Raw genomic sequence first — 14,118 nt, 5'->3', positions numbered from 1 at the left:
TGGCTGGGAAATAAAATTCTGAATCAGGGCAAATTATGGCTTCTTTCTTTTCTCTTCTCGTTTCTTGACTGCAGCAGGAAATTAGAGGAAAAAGACTGAACCTATATCATTGCTCCTGATGTAATTTGGACTGACATTGGTTACTGGAAAGTGGTTGAATTATTGTTAACATTCTAACTGTATAAGTATCATATGTAATGGGGATAAACTGGAACCTTTTCCAGTAAAATCAGGAGTGAAAGAGGGTTGCCCTCTATCACCATTACTATTCAATATTGTATTAGAAACACTAGTCTCGGCAATAAGAGTCGAGAAAGAGATTAGAGGAATTAGAATAGGTAATGAGGAAACCAAACTATCACTCTTTGCAGATGATATGATGGTATACTTAGAGAACCCCAGAGATTCTAATAAAAAGCTATTAGAAATAATCCACTACTTTACCAAAGTTGCAGGATACAAAATAAATCCACATAAATCCTCAGCATTTTTATACATCAACAAAATCCAACAGCAAGAGATACAAAGAGAAATTCCATTCAAAATAACTGTAAATAGTATAAAATATTTGGGAATCTATCTACCAAAGGAAAGTCAGGAATTATATGAGCAAAATTACAAAGCACTTGCCACAAAAATAAAGTCAGATTTAAATAATTGGAAAGACAGTAAGTGCTCTTAAATAGGCCGAGTGAATATAATACAGATAACAATACGACCTAAACTAATCTATTTATTTAGTGCTATACCAATCAGACTCCCAAGAAACTATTTTAATGACCTAGAAAAAATAACAACAAAATTCATATGGAAGAACAAAAGGTTGAGAATTTCAAAGGAATTAATGAAAAAAAAAACATCAAATGAAGGTATCCTAGCTGTACCTGATGTAAAACCACATTACAAAGCAGCAGTCACCAAAATCATTTGGTATTGGCTAAGAAATAGGCTAGTTGATCAGTGGAATAGGTTAGGTTCACAGGACAAAATATTGAACAACTGTAGCAATCTAGTGTTTGACAAACCCAAAGATCCCAATTTTTGGGAGAAGAATTCATTATTTGACAAAAACTGCTGGGAAAACTGGAAATTAATATAGCAGAAATTAGGCATGGACCAACACTTAACACTACATACCAAGATAAGATCAAAATGGATCCATGATTTACGCATAAAGAACGAGATCATAAATAAATTAGAGGAACATAGGATAGTTTACCTCTCAGACTTATGGAGGAGGAAGGAATTTGTGACCAAAGGAGAACTAGAGATCATTATTGATCACAAAATAGAAAATTTTGATTACATGAAATTAAAAAGTTTTTGTACAAACAAAACTAATGCAAACGAGATTAGAAGGGAAGTAACAAACTGGGAAAATATTTTTACAGTTAAAGGTTCTGATAAAGCCCTCATTTCCAAAATATATAGAGAACTGACTCTAATTTGCAAGAAATCAAGCCATTCTCCAATTGATAAATGGTCAAAGGATATGAACAATTTTCAGACTATGAAATTGAAACTATTTCCACTCATATGAAAAAGTGTTCCAAATCACTACTAATCAGAGAAATGCAAATTAAAACAACTCTGAGACCACTACACACCTATCAGATTGACTAAGATGACAGGAAAAAATAATGATGAATGTTGGAGGGGCTGTGGGAAAACTGGGACACTGATACATTGTTGGTGGAGTTGTGAAAGAATCCAACCATTCTGGAGAGCAATCTGGAATTATGCCCAAAAAGTTATCAAACTGTGCATACCCTTTGACCCAGCAGTGCTACTCCTGGGCTTATATCCCAAAGAAATACTAAAGAAGAGAAAGGGACCTGTATGTGCCAAAATGTTTGTGGCAGCCCTCTTTATAGTGGCTAGAAACTGGAAACTGAGTGGATGCCCATCAATTGGAAAATGGTTGGGTAAATTATGGTATATGAATGTTATGGAATATTATTGTTCTGTAAGAAATGACCAGCAGGGTTAGGGTTACAGAGAATACAGAGAGGACTGGAAACTGATGTATTTTTCTTAAGCACTTCTTCTCTGCCCCCTATTTCATTAGTTCAGATTGAACTGGAGATTATTTAACTCTTTGCTTAAAATTTACTGGATTATGATTTGCTAGGTTATGTTTTAACTTTGAATTCCCTTATTCTGCTAGAATTTCCCTGGTAGACTCAGTTTTTGGGATTATTCTTTAGAAACAACCAGAAATCAGGTACCTGTCCGGAGACTGGCAGTCTCTCTGATCTGTTTCTCCACTCCTGTTACCCCAGTTCCTTAATTACTATTTCAGCATTTTGATATCAGGACTCTAATAGTTTGGGGTTGCCTGTCTTGGTCTATCTGCATAATTTGCTCAGAAATCTGTCTTCTACTAGCAGCTCCTGTTCCAGAGAGAAGGATAGGTGGAGCTATTCCAGGCCCCACTTTTTCCGTCTTTGGAAGCTCCTGACAGACTTGGGGTGCCCCTCTTATGGCAGTAGGACTGCCTTGAGCACTGCTACTCAGCTCTGGCTGAGATGCTCCTCAATTGCAGAGGACCTGCACAGGGAGGCCTGTGTGTCTCCCAAATGAGGAATGCTGTTTGATGCTAATAATTCTGGGGTTATCAAGGAGAAACTGGTCCTAGCCACAAGTCCTTGCATTTTTCTAGTTTTAGTTTGGTTTATTTGGCTAATTGTCCTGACTCAGTTTCACTAATTATCCTGACTCAGTCCTGCCTGGATTTCCCTATTTCACAATTTTGCAAAACCTCCCCTTCCTCTTTATCAGAATATGTGATAAAGATAAAAGATCTTATGTTTTAGAATATCAGGATGCTTTTCCCCATCCCAAGCTATCAGAATGTCAGATACTGTCTTATCAAGATGCCTTTCCCCATGTTTGGGGTGCCTCCCCCTGATTATGTCATCCTTCTCTGGAAGCTCACTCCACCCTGTCAGAGTCCCATTCCCTCTGTCAGTACTCTGACTCCACTCCTGCCTCAGTCTAAGGATTTCAGTCTTTCTGATTTACTGTTCATGAGGTGGTTTGTTTTTGTTTTTTTCCCAGTAAGCCATCACCCCACCCTTTTTATAGCAAAGTGAGATAGCTCAAAATCCCGGGATCTGGTTGATACTGTCTGGAGCTCCTATGCTCAGCAGAGTATTTCCCATAGAGACATCTATGTTGAAAACTTCTGTGAACTTGACAAAAATTAAAGTTTTTGTCATATCTTTCTCTCATTGGGGACACCCGAAGAGAATGAACAGATATAGAATTGGGGAGCTTGGGGCCTCTTCCCCTACCTTTACGCTGTCTTTTAATGCAGAGACACACTTGGCTATAAAAATACCTTGATCTTGAAATTTGAGCACTCATTAGATTAGCTGAAAGGGATCACATCTCCCTCCACCCACCTTGAGAGGAGCTTCCTTTACATTTTAACACTTCTGCCCTCAGACAAAAAGCAGCTAACAAAACATTACCAAGCAGACTAGTCTCTTTCAAAACTGAAAAACTCCAGCCTAATGAGACCTGGGACCCAACCACTCCTCAGCTCTCAAAACAGCTGTTGTTTTTTTTTTGTTGTTTTTAACTCTAACCTGAGACTCTCAGCTCTTTTCTTCTCAGGGCAATTTCTGCCTCCTGACACTCAGAGCAGAGATGCCTTGTTAATGCAAATCTCTCCCAGACTTAGGCCTTAGGTACCCAGAAACTGTCCAAGGAAACCCCAGTCTCTGTCCTGAGTTTGAGCAGGAGGAACTGCCTTTTCACCACGACAGTGAACACCACAGGGGTTGACCTGGAGCCCCACTGTCCTGCTCTCTAGTAGGAATTTGGGGTCTGGCCCTGTTTCCCCTTTTATCCCAGGGCAGTCTGAATACCTCTGGGGCTGGTAAGCTGGGTAGGCAACCTGATACTTGACGCTCCCTCTGACCCCTTCCACCCCTTCCTCCCCACAAAGAGTGGGAGTAGTGGGAGGGAAGGTTCAGGATCTTTGCTTATTTTTCTGGTTAAGATTGAGGAACCAACCCTCTATTATTTTAAAAAGCAGCACAGACAGTTAAGAGATTTCTAAGAGCTTAAACTGCATTCTTATCTTGATCTGCAGCTCTGACAAGTGGGGGGGGTATACCAATCCTAGACCCTGTCTCACAAAATATCAGTGGCTTATTAAATCTACTAGATATTAAGGCCTCCTGCCTCCCCTGACTTTTGAGTCCACACCCTTTAATCCCAACCCTGGAATAAATTAGCTTTCCTGGAAATTAGGGTGAAAGGGCTAAACCCTAGGCTACTTAACACCTTTTTACTATAGAAAAATAATCTTTTGCTCCTAGCATTTTCTCTACTTTTCTACTTTGATGGCCAAATTAAATGGGCCATCAGCATTCTTACAGGCAGCCCACAGGAGGGACCTGATAAATTTCCCCATTCCCAAATGTTGTCATCTCCACCCTAATGACACCCCATTTTTAATCTGCCCCTGAGATCTGTTTTCTCTAGGCTTCAAACTTTGGATTCTCAACTGTCCTTCAGCATGGGAAACATGGGACAACTGACTGGGGATGACTGACTGGGACAAACATCCTTTTTTTTTTAAATTAATTTTTATAATTATAACTTTTTTTTGACAGTACATAAGCATAGGTAATTTTTTTTTTTTTTACAACATTATCCCTTGTATGCCCTTTTGTTCCAAATTTTTCCCCTCCTTCCCTCTACCCCCTCCCCTAGATGGCAGGCATTCCCATACATATTAAATATCTTATAGTATATCCTAGACAAACATCCTTTAGATGCCCCATCCCCAAATCTCACCTCATTCCTCACCTCCTGGCATTAACCCCCCAAAATCTCTATGACCCTTGCTAGCTTGAAGCAGTTAAAAAGAGATTGCTGTCCCTTTATCCCAAATGCATTTGGAGGTGACTGCTTGAGGGGGAAATGAAGAGGGGACCACGGAACTCTGAAAATCCTTGAAGGAGAAAATCTCCTTCAACTCTGCCTCAATAAGGGACACTGCCCCAAGTCTTTTTCCTTTAAATGAATTTAAGTTTTGACTACCTGAGGTGGGAATGAAGAGGGAACCCCAAAACTCTAAAAAATCTTTAAAGGAGAAAACCTTCTTTGACTCTGCTTCAGTGAGGGGACTCCACCCCAAGCACAAACAGTTTCATTTTTGTTATCTGGTTGGGGACAGCTCAGTCCCCAAACCCACTGAATTCAATTCAAAGCCAGGAGCCAACCTGGGACTTCACCCACAAGCCCCCTTCATCTTGTAACCAAAACCCCCTATTATAAAAGAATCCGACTGGAGCTCTATCTTTGCAGAGGGTCTAAACATGCCAGCATCATGCCTGGCACCCCTCCTGGCATCCTAAAGACTCTCTACCCACTGGAATATTTCCAGTGTCCTCCTCTCTTTGCCCTCACCTATTTCCTTAACCTTATTTCCAATCCCCATAATAAACCTCTTTTATCAATCTAGGTTTTCGGGTCTGTAAAATTCCTTTACAGAGAACTGCTTACGCTGCCACTAAACCTCATTTTCATTTGGGTACCCCAAATCTAAACCTCATCAAGAAGGTTCCTATACGAGCCCTGCACAATACCTTTAAAATACAGTTTCCTAAAGTAATTCCAGAAACATTACTCCCTCTACAAAAGAAATTCTTAACCTTTTGGAACATCATGGATCCCTCTGGCAATATGGTGAAGCCTATGGAACCCTTCTCAGAATGTTTTTTTCACTAGGATATTTTTAAATGCATGAAATAAAATACATGGGATTACAAAAGAAGCCATTTATATTGAAATATAATCAAAATATGTGTGTAAACCAGGATTAAGAACCCATGTTCTACAAGATGTTAGTAAGCACTTAACACATTCAAAGAATACCTTCAGGGTTGATATGCAAGAAAATATTGAGCAGGAAACTGTAATAAGTTTCCTTTGACAAGATTCTGTTGTTCTGGAATAAGGAAAGTCCACAATACCCATTTTAATATATACTCTGAACAATGTAATTATAAAATACTAAAATAATGAATTGAGTTATTGAGTAATAGAACTCATAAATGACTTCATCAGAACATAGCTGCTGTAAAGTAATATGAACACCACAGCATCACACATATTTATGATAATCTGACCTTAACTCAGTAGTCTCTCTATAAGTTTTGAGTACTACCTTTTGCTAACTAAGCCTTCTTCAAAGATATTGTTGCAACAAACTATGGAGATAACAGAAGTAATCTGTAGCATATAATGAGAATGTATTTATCAGGATAATCTATATTATTTGGGTTATCAAATTACTGCAGATTGAGTTGCTTTTGTCTGACCTAAATTAAAGGCTGAGAATGTTAATTATTATAAGCTATATGTAACATTGTGAAAATCATAGTAATATGAAAGTTGGTCAAAACTCTGGTGCTGGGATCCTCAGCTATGGGGAATCTGAATATATGTATGGCCTTGCCCTCTGAAGAAAAAAAAAAATCAAACATCAAGGACCAGGAAGGTAGAAAGAAATCTAGCTAAGCCCTAGGTGGATTCAGGAATCATAACAGTATAAATAGTGAAAGACACAGCGGGCTCACAGTGGGGAAAAAAAAAGAAAAGAAGAAAAAAGATAACAGATATATTGTGATACCTGCCCATTCCACTTTAAATGCTGCTGTATTGTTTTATCCTTCTCACTCTATAATCACTTAAAAAGTTAAATGTTATAATTCAAATTAAGATCTCTATTTTATGCTTGCCTATAATATAACATTATTTTAGTTAGAACTTAATTACATGTTAGTATTATAATCTTCCCTTTTTTAACTCCCAGGGTATAATATTCTCTCTTCTTCCTTTTAAAATAATCTCTTTTCTTCCTCTTTTTCTTCCTTGTTTGTCTTCAGCACACAGCCGTGACCTGACTAACTCCTGAAAGCACCAGAAGAAAAGTTAAAAAGAGAGGTGAGAATGTTCCTTAATTTTCTTTGGGAGGGTCTAGGAGCCATTCCTTTTATGAGTAGAGCCGAAAAGACTAGGATCACAGATATAGACCCAGTGCCACATCAGTAACTCAGGATCTTAAGGATTATATCTGGAACCAGAAAATGAGAACCTTTCGGCACCACACCTAGAACTAGAAATAAAGGGATCTTAAAGAAGGCAATGCACTGGTCCTAATACAGTATCAGCTGCCAGAATAAAAGTCAGAAGCATCTCAGAAGCTGGACTTAACAGAACCAAGTGCATGCTGCATGTGTGGGATAGCTTAAGGTTGTTAACCATCAATTTACAAACTTTGAACTTGGAACTTGCCAAATATAAAATCAAATGCATCCCTGGCCACCAAAACCTCAATCCTGAATTCTCTGCCACCACTGCCCTCCCAAACTCAGTTTCTTGGTATTTGGAAAAGGAACATGATACCAATGTCACTGTCCACCATTACAGGGTGCTGAAAGATAAAGTCCCCAACAACCTGGTCCATAATGTGAGCAGATTTGTATTTCTTGATCCCCAATTCCCATTGATTCAGTCCACATATCCCATGCAAAAGCTCCCTTTCTCTTGCTATCCTTCCTTCATGCTCTCATGTTTAGCTTTCTTTCCATTATGTCCTCTATAATCATTTCCCACATGCTCTAACTACACTACCTTCCCTCTACAGCTACCTTCCATCATTCTTTCTTTTTTTGCTGAGACAATTGAAGTTAAGTGATTTGTCACACAGCTATAAGTATTAAATGTCTGAGACCAGATTTGAACTCAGGTCCTCCTGACTTCAGGGCTGGTGCTCTATCCACTGTACCACTTAGCTGCCCCCATCATTCTTTATACAGATTTTTCTCTCTCCCATTATATTGTGAGTTCCTGAAGATTAGAGGCTATTTTTAGTTTTTTCTTTTTATCCTCTGTGCTTAATAGGATGCCTGGCACAGTTAAAAATATATTACTGGTTGAATGATTATTAGTAAAGCTCTTCTCTCCCTCCGTTTCTTTTTTTTCCAAACTCTTTGCTTCTGGAATATTTCTTTTCATGCCCTTATATCTACAGATATGTTGATGTTCTCTCAGTTTAATCTCCCAATCCCTTCAAGTCTTTCAATTTCATCATCAGTAATTCTGAAATTCCTTTATCTGATGGTAACTTCTTACTTCATTTCTCCTTATGCTTTACTCCTCCTAAAACTATTCTACATCCTTACCATGATCTCTAGGATTTCTGTCCTAAAGTATTCTCCCAAACTATAACTCCTACACTGAAGTTACTTTCTCCCCTTCATAAGTTGGACCCAACCTCCTATGAACCAGAGTTAAAGGAAATCACAAAACTATGCTGTTTTAGCCCACTACAAATTTATGCTATCCAATCTCAACAACACCCTCACTATGGTAAATCAATTATTTTACTTTTCCATAATTTATTCTCTCTCTCTCATTCCTTGCAGCAGCTGTTCTAAACCATGTCTTTTCCTAATGCCTGCAAAAATGACCACGTCTTCCCTAACCTAAAAAGTCCTCACTTCTTACTATTTCCTTGAATTAATGCCTTCCTTTTCTCCTCCCTGTCACAGTCAAACTCCTAAGAAATGTTGTCTAGGCAACCACTTGGTGGTTCAGTGCATACAGTCTTGGACTTAAGAGTTAGGAAGATCTGAGTTTAAATCCTGATTCAAACCTTTAGTACCTGTGTAATCCTGAATAAGTCTCTTAATCTTGTTTTGCCTCACTTTCCCCATCCTTAAAGTGAGGTCAATAAGAGCATCTACCTCACATAGTTATTGTGAGGATTGAATAACATCATACATCAAGTGCTTTGGACAGCTTAACAGTGCTGTACAGATGATGATAATTAATATCATACTATTTCCTCCTTTACTCACTTTGTCATTTGCTTTCTATCTCACTAAACTGAATCTCTGCTACAGTCCCCTGATGTATTCCATCTATTCAGTATCTTTTCCTGGACTTATTATGGAAAGGAACTAGACCTATGATTTTAAAGGCATAGTGAACTCTTATCTGACAAAGTTCACTCTATGAATGCAGGACTGTAGTCTTTTCTTTAACTTATAGTTTTGGAGAATTGCCTTGGGCACTGAGAGGTTAATCAACTTGTCCAGAGTGACACAGGATCACTTTGGGTGTCTGAGGCTGAACCTGAACTAAGCACTTTCTGAATCCAAGGCTAACCTCTTCATCTACTAACCTCCCTTCTTTCTTCCCTAAAGCCCTAAGAATAGAGAATAGAGAAACCCTTCTTTTTCTTCCCTTCCACCCAACAAGTCAGCTGTTTTTCTTATTGGATTCTCTCAATACTCTCATTAAGGTTATAAAAGACTACTTGTTTCTTCTTCTTTTATTAAAATATTAGCATTACATTATAATGTAGCCCCTTCTAATTACTCAAATTAATTTACTTTTTTAGGTTTAACTCTTGTGTTTATATATTTCAAAGTTCCTACTCAATTTTTGTCTTTTAAATAGATATTCTTGAATATCCTCTATTCAAAAAATTTATCTTCTTTCAGAGCTCAACTGATGTGTGATCTGTTGTGTGAAAAATATTCCCAAAGGGAAAAATACCTATTTATACAAAACGTATTTATAGCAGCTCTTTTTATGGTGGCTAAGAATTGGAATTCAAAAAGATGTTCATCATTCCTCAATTGAGGAATAAACTGTGGTATATGACCTTAATGGGATATTATTGTATTATATAAGAAATGACAAGCAGAATGATTTCAGAAAAACTGGAAAAACTTACAATTTCATGCAAAGTAAAATGAACAGCACCAGTAGAATACTGTACTGTAAGAGTAATATTATTCGATGAAGAACTGTGAATTACTTAGCTATTTTCAGCAATGCAATGATCTGGGACAATCCCAAAGGACTAATAATGAAGCATACTATCTGCCTCCAGAGAAAAACTTATATTGTTTGAATACAGACAGAAACACACTATTTTTTACTTTTTCATTCTTTTTTATTTGAGTCTCCATGTACAAAATGACTACTACGGAAATGTTTTACATAATAGTACATGTACAACTATAACTAATTGCTTTCTGTCTAAGGGAGGAGAGACAGAAGGCAGGGAAGGAGGGATAGAATTTAGAACTTAATACTTTAAAAAAAAAAAAGTTAAAAAATTTGAAGAAAAAAAAAAAAAAAGGAAAATATTCCTTGATCCCCTCCGGTGGTTAATCCCCTTTCACACTTCAGTTTTTCTTGTATATTACTTAACTATATACAAATTGCCTTAAGGGCAAAAAATGTTTAAATTTTGTGTCTGTACCTTCAGCTCTTATCAGCATGCCTAGCATATTGTAAATATTTAATAAATAAATTTGTTGAATTTGTTGGTGAGCTCTTGGTTCACCAAAAAACCTAAACTAAATTGGCTGGCAGCTTTTAAGAGTACTAGCATCTAAGAGAAGTCCTTGATTTAAAAAAATTCACAAATCTATAAATAACTTCCCCAAAGGAAATGGAAAACAATAATTAGTAAATAAAGCCAGGAAAAGTATAAGTAAAAACTCCATTTAGTAAATAAATACCGTGTATGGAAGAGGTGATGAAATGTTTTTTGTGTAGCTCTTTGCAGCCACCTTGGCACAAAATGTGAAAACACCTGAAACATAAAGCAAAATAAAAAATGATGTTCACATATCACAAGGTTTCTACAGCATTTTACATATGTTCTTTTTTATTCTTTGTACCAACTTAGTCTGTCCTCATTTCAAAGTTAACCTCTCTCTGCTTCAGTTTCTCTAAGTAACTTGCCCCAGTCACATTGCTAGTACATTTGGGAAATAGGATATGAAACCAGATTTTTTTAATATCTAAGTCTAGTACTCTCTCTACTATACCACAAAGCCTCTAAAAGAAACCCTAGGATTTAGTCTTCTCGAAATGAAATTTTTATGCAAGAGACTTCTCATTGGTAAACTCTGATTTAGAGCTTGGAATATATTATCCCACTTTCTTCTCCCTTTATAATATAACTATGGGTTTTTGTTTTTATAAAAATAAAAAAGTATTTTGGAGAAACAAATCCACTAATAAAGGTGAAGAGTGGATTTCTGCATGATACAAAATTATGCTGATTCAGTTCAACAAATATTTACCAAGAATCTGTGTGAGTCAACTGTCTTTTATTGAGGAAATAGTATTTGACTGGGCAGCCCCAGCAGCTGGACTACATTGGACAGTGTAGACACTAACTGGAATTTCCCTCTTATCTGCTCCACTGCACAGCACTTGGGCAGACAGATCACTATGACCTGTAACCCTGTCCTGACTCACTTTTTTTCAGAACTCCCTTCCCAGCACCTTCTGCTGGGAAGCTTCATAGCAGGCCCAGACATTTCTCCCAAAAAAATTTAACATCAATTAAAAACTACTATAGAGGAGGCAGCTAGGTGGCACAGTGGATAGAGCACCAGCCTTGAATTCAGGAGGACCTGAGTTCAAATCTGGTCTCAGACACTTGACACTTCCTAGCTGTGTGACCCTGGGCAAGTCACTTAACCCCAGCCTCAGGCAAAAAAACAAAACAAACAAACAAAAAACTACTATAGAGATTTGAGAAGTAAAGAAATCAGAAGAGACATTCTGAAAAAAGCACAAGTAGAAACTCTCCAATCTTCTAAATAGTCACAAGAAGTCCAACACAATGAAAGTTCAAGTTGAGTTAAAAAAAAATTAAATCATTAATATGCTACCAGATTAGTTTGGTTACCTTGAATGTATAAAAGAGAAGGGTGAACTATATATAGTTTACCTCTCTAAAAAGGATAGAGACACACTGTGAAGTTTTTAAAACTTCAACTGAAGAGCTTGCATTTTATCCTAGGAAGTCACAGAAGATTCTTAATTGAGAAAGCAAAATGGTCAGCTCCTTGCTAGAGGAAGACATGTTTCGCTGTTGAGCAGAGCATTTGGAGAAGAGGGAGGGTGGGACCACACCAGCTAGAAAGCTCTTTTAAGTGAGAAGTGATTGAGAGCTTGAAGAAGGGTGCTGGCTGTATGAGTGGAGAGAACAGGATGCATATGAGAAATGTTAGGAAAGTTGGAAAGTTGGGAAAGTGAGGCCCACAGAGATCAACTGATTTGCCCAGGGTCAAACAGCTAGGAAATTTGCAGAGGAAGAAGTCAAACTCAGCTTTCTCTATCTGAATTCAAAATCATTTCCAATACACCATGCTGCCTCTGCTTAGTTCTCTTCCACAAGAATATGTCTCAGCTACACATCATATAAGGATTTCCAAATAAATAAAGAGAATGACAGTTTCTATTATCTGCCTTCATCTCCATCTGGTAAAAATGGAAGTACTACTAATACATTGTTGGTGGAACTGTGAACTGATCAAACCAATCTGTAATCTTTGAGCATTTGGAACTATGCTCAAAAAGTTATCAAACTGTGATCTAGCAGTGTTCTTACTGGGCTTATATATCCCAAAGAGATCTTAAAGGATAGAAAAGGATCCCCATGTGCAAAAATGTTTGTGGCAGCCCTTTTTGTGGTGGTAAGGAACTGGAAACTGAGTGGATGCCCATCAGTTGGAGAATGGCTGAATAAGTTATTGTATATGAGTGTTATGGAATATTATTGTTCTATAAGAAATGACCAGCAGGATGATTTCAGAGAGGCCTGGAGAGACTTATATGAACTGATATACTGTCAAATGTGAAATGAATAGAACCAGGAAATCATTGTACATGGCAACAAGAAGACTGTGACAATCAACTATAATAGATTTATCTCTTCTCTGTAATGGTAATCCTATGATCCCAAGCAATTCCAATAGACTTGGGATGGAAAATGCCATCTGCATCCAGAGAGAATTGTGGAGACTGAATGTGGATTGAAGCATACTATTTTCACCTTTTTTTGATTGGTTGGTTGTTTTTTCTTTTGTTTTTTTCCTTTTGGTCTGATTTTTCTTTCACAATATGACTAATATGGAAATATATTTAAAATGACTGGATATGTAAGATCTATAGCAGATTGGTTGCTGTCTTGGGAAGGGGAAGGGAAGGAAAGGAAGAAGAAAAAAAATTTGGAACTCAAAATCTTAAAAAATAAATGTTGAAAACTATCTTTCCATATGAAAGGAAAAATAAAACACTATTGAGGAAAAAAAATGGAAGTACATCAAAATTCCTTTTATTCAACAGTGACAATTGATGAACTTTTTATTAGCCATCTCAGTTCTGTTTATATTTTAAGGCCCACACACTGTTTTTGTTTATATTTTTTTAGGAATAGTTTCCTTGCTGTTTTCTATTCCAAATTGTATCTCCATTTGTGTTTCCAAAGGCATCTCCATTCTTTCCCAACTTTCTAAGAGTAGCTTCACTGAATTTCTTTTACATGTGATTGCCACTTTGGGGCCATGCCTTTCCCTACTTCTCTTCTATTTTCAATTTATTGGGTCAATGTATTGGCCAATTGACCCTTCCAGAATTTGATGCTAGTACTGTAGATTCATCAAAGAACTCCTTATAAAAAAGAACAAAAAACAAATAAGCAAACTAATAAAACAAAACAAAAACAGAGATAAAAGTCTTAACTTTACATGTGATTCATTTAGAGTTGGAGTATTGAGAGTAGGTAGAATACACATATACTCAACAGTTCTTCAAATATTTAACTTGTCAAATGAATGACAGAAATACATTTCTTAATTTAGCTGAATATAAATAAAACAGCCTAAATGGACTTTTCTTTAAAATAATCAGTAGCATCTATTTAAAATCATCAGTAAGCATCATATGTAATGGGGATAAATTGGAACCATTTCCAATAAGATCAGGAGTGAAACAAGGTTGCCCACTATCACCATTACTATTCAATATTGTATTAGAAATGCTAACTTTGAGATTGACTAAGATGACAGGAACAAATAATGATGAATGTTGGAGGGGATGTGGGAAAACTGGGACACTAATACATTGCTGGTGGAGTTGTGAAAGAATCCGGTCATTTTGGAGAGCAATCTGGAACTATGCCCAAAAAGTTATCAAATTGTGCATACCCTTTGATCCAGCAGTGCTACTACTGGGCTTATATCCCAAAGAAATACTTAAGAGGGGAAAGGGACC

The 14,118-nt window shown here is 37.1% G+C and overlaps 1 protein-coding gene across 1 annotated transcript in view; it reads right to left on the bottom strand.

The window, feature by feature from the left end:
• ZDHHC4 (zDHHC palmitoyltransferase 4) overlaps window positions 1-14,118 on the bottom strand; it is a 47,323-nt gene that overhangs the window by 13,869 nt on the left and 19,336 nt on the right. The window contains exon 3 of the mRNA XM_074280047.1: window positions 10,566-10,639. Coding sequence (XP_074136148.1) covers window positions 10,566-10,639 — 74 coding nt within the window. The remainder of the gene's footprint in view (window positions 1-10,565; window positions 10,640-14,118) is intronic.

The sequence above is a fragment of the Sminthopsis crassicaudata genome, chromosome 1, assembly GCF_048593235.1.
Source record: "Sminthopsis crassicaudata isolate SCR6 chromosome 1, ASM4859323v1, whole genome shotgun sequence".
Lineage (NCBI taxonomy): Eukaryota > Metazoa > Chordata > Mammalia > Dasyuromorphia > Dasyuridae > Sminthopsis > Sminthopsis crassicaudata.
Note: the sequence above shows the minus strand (reverse complement) of the source record. Positions and strands in the feature narration are given on the sequence as shown.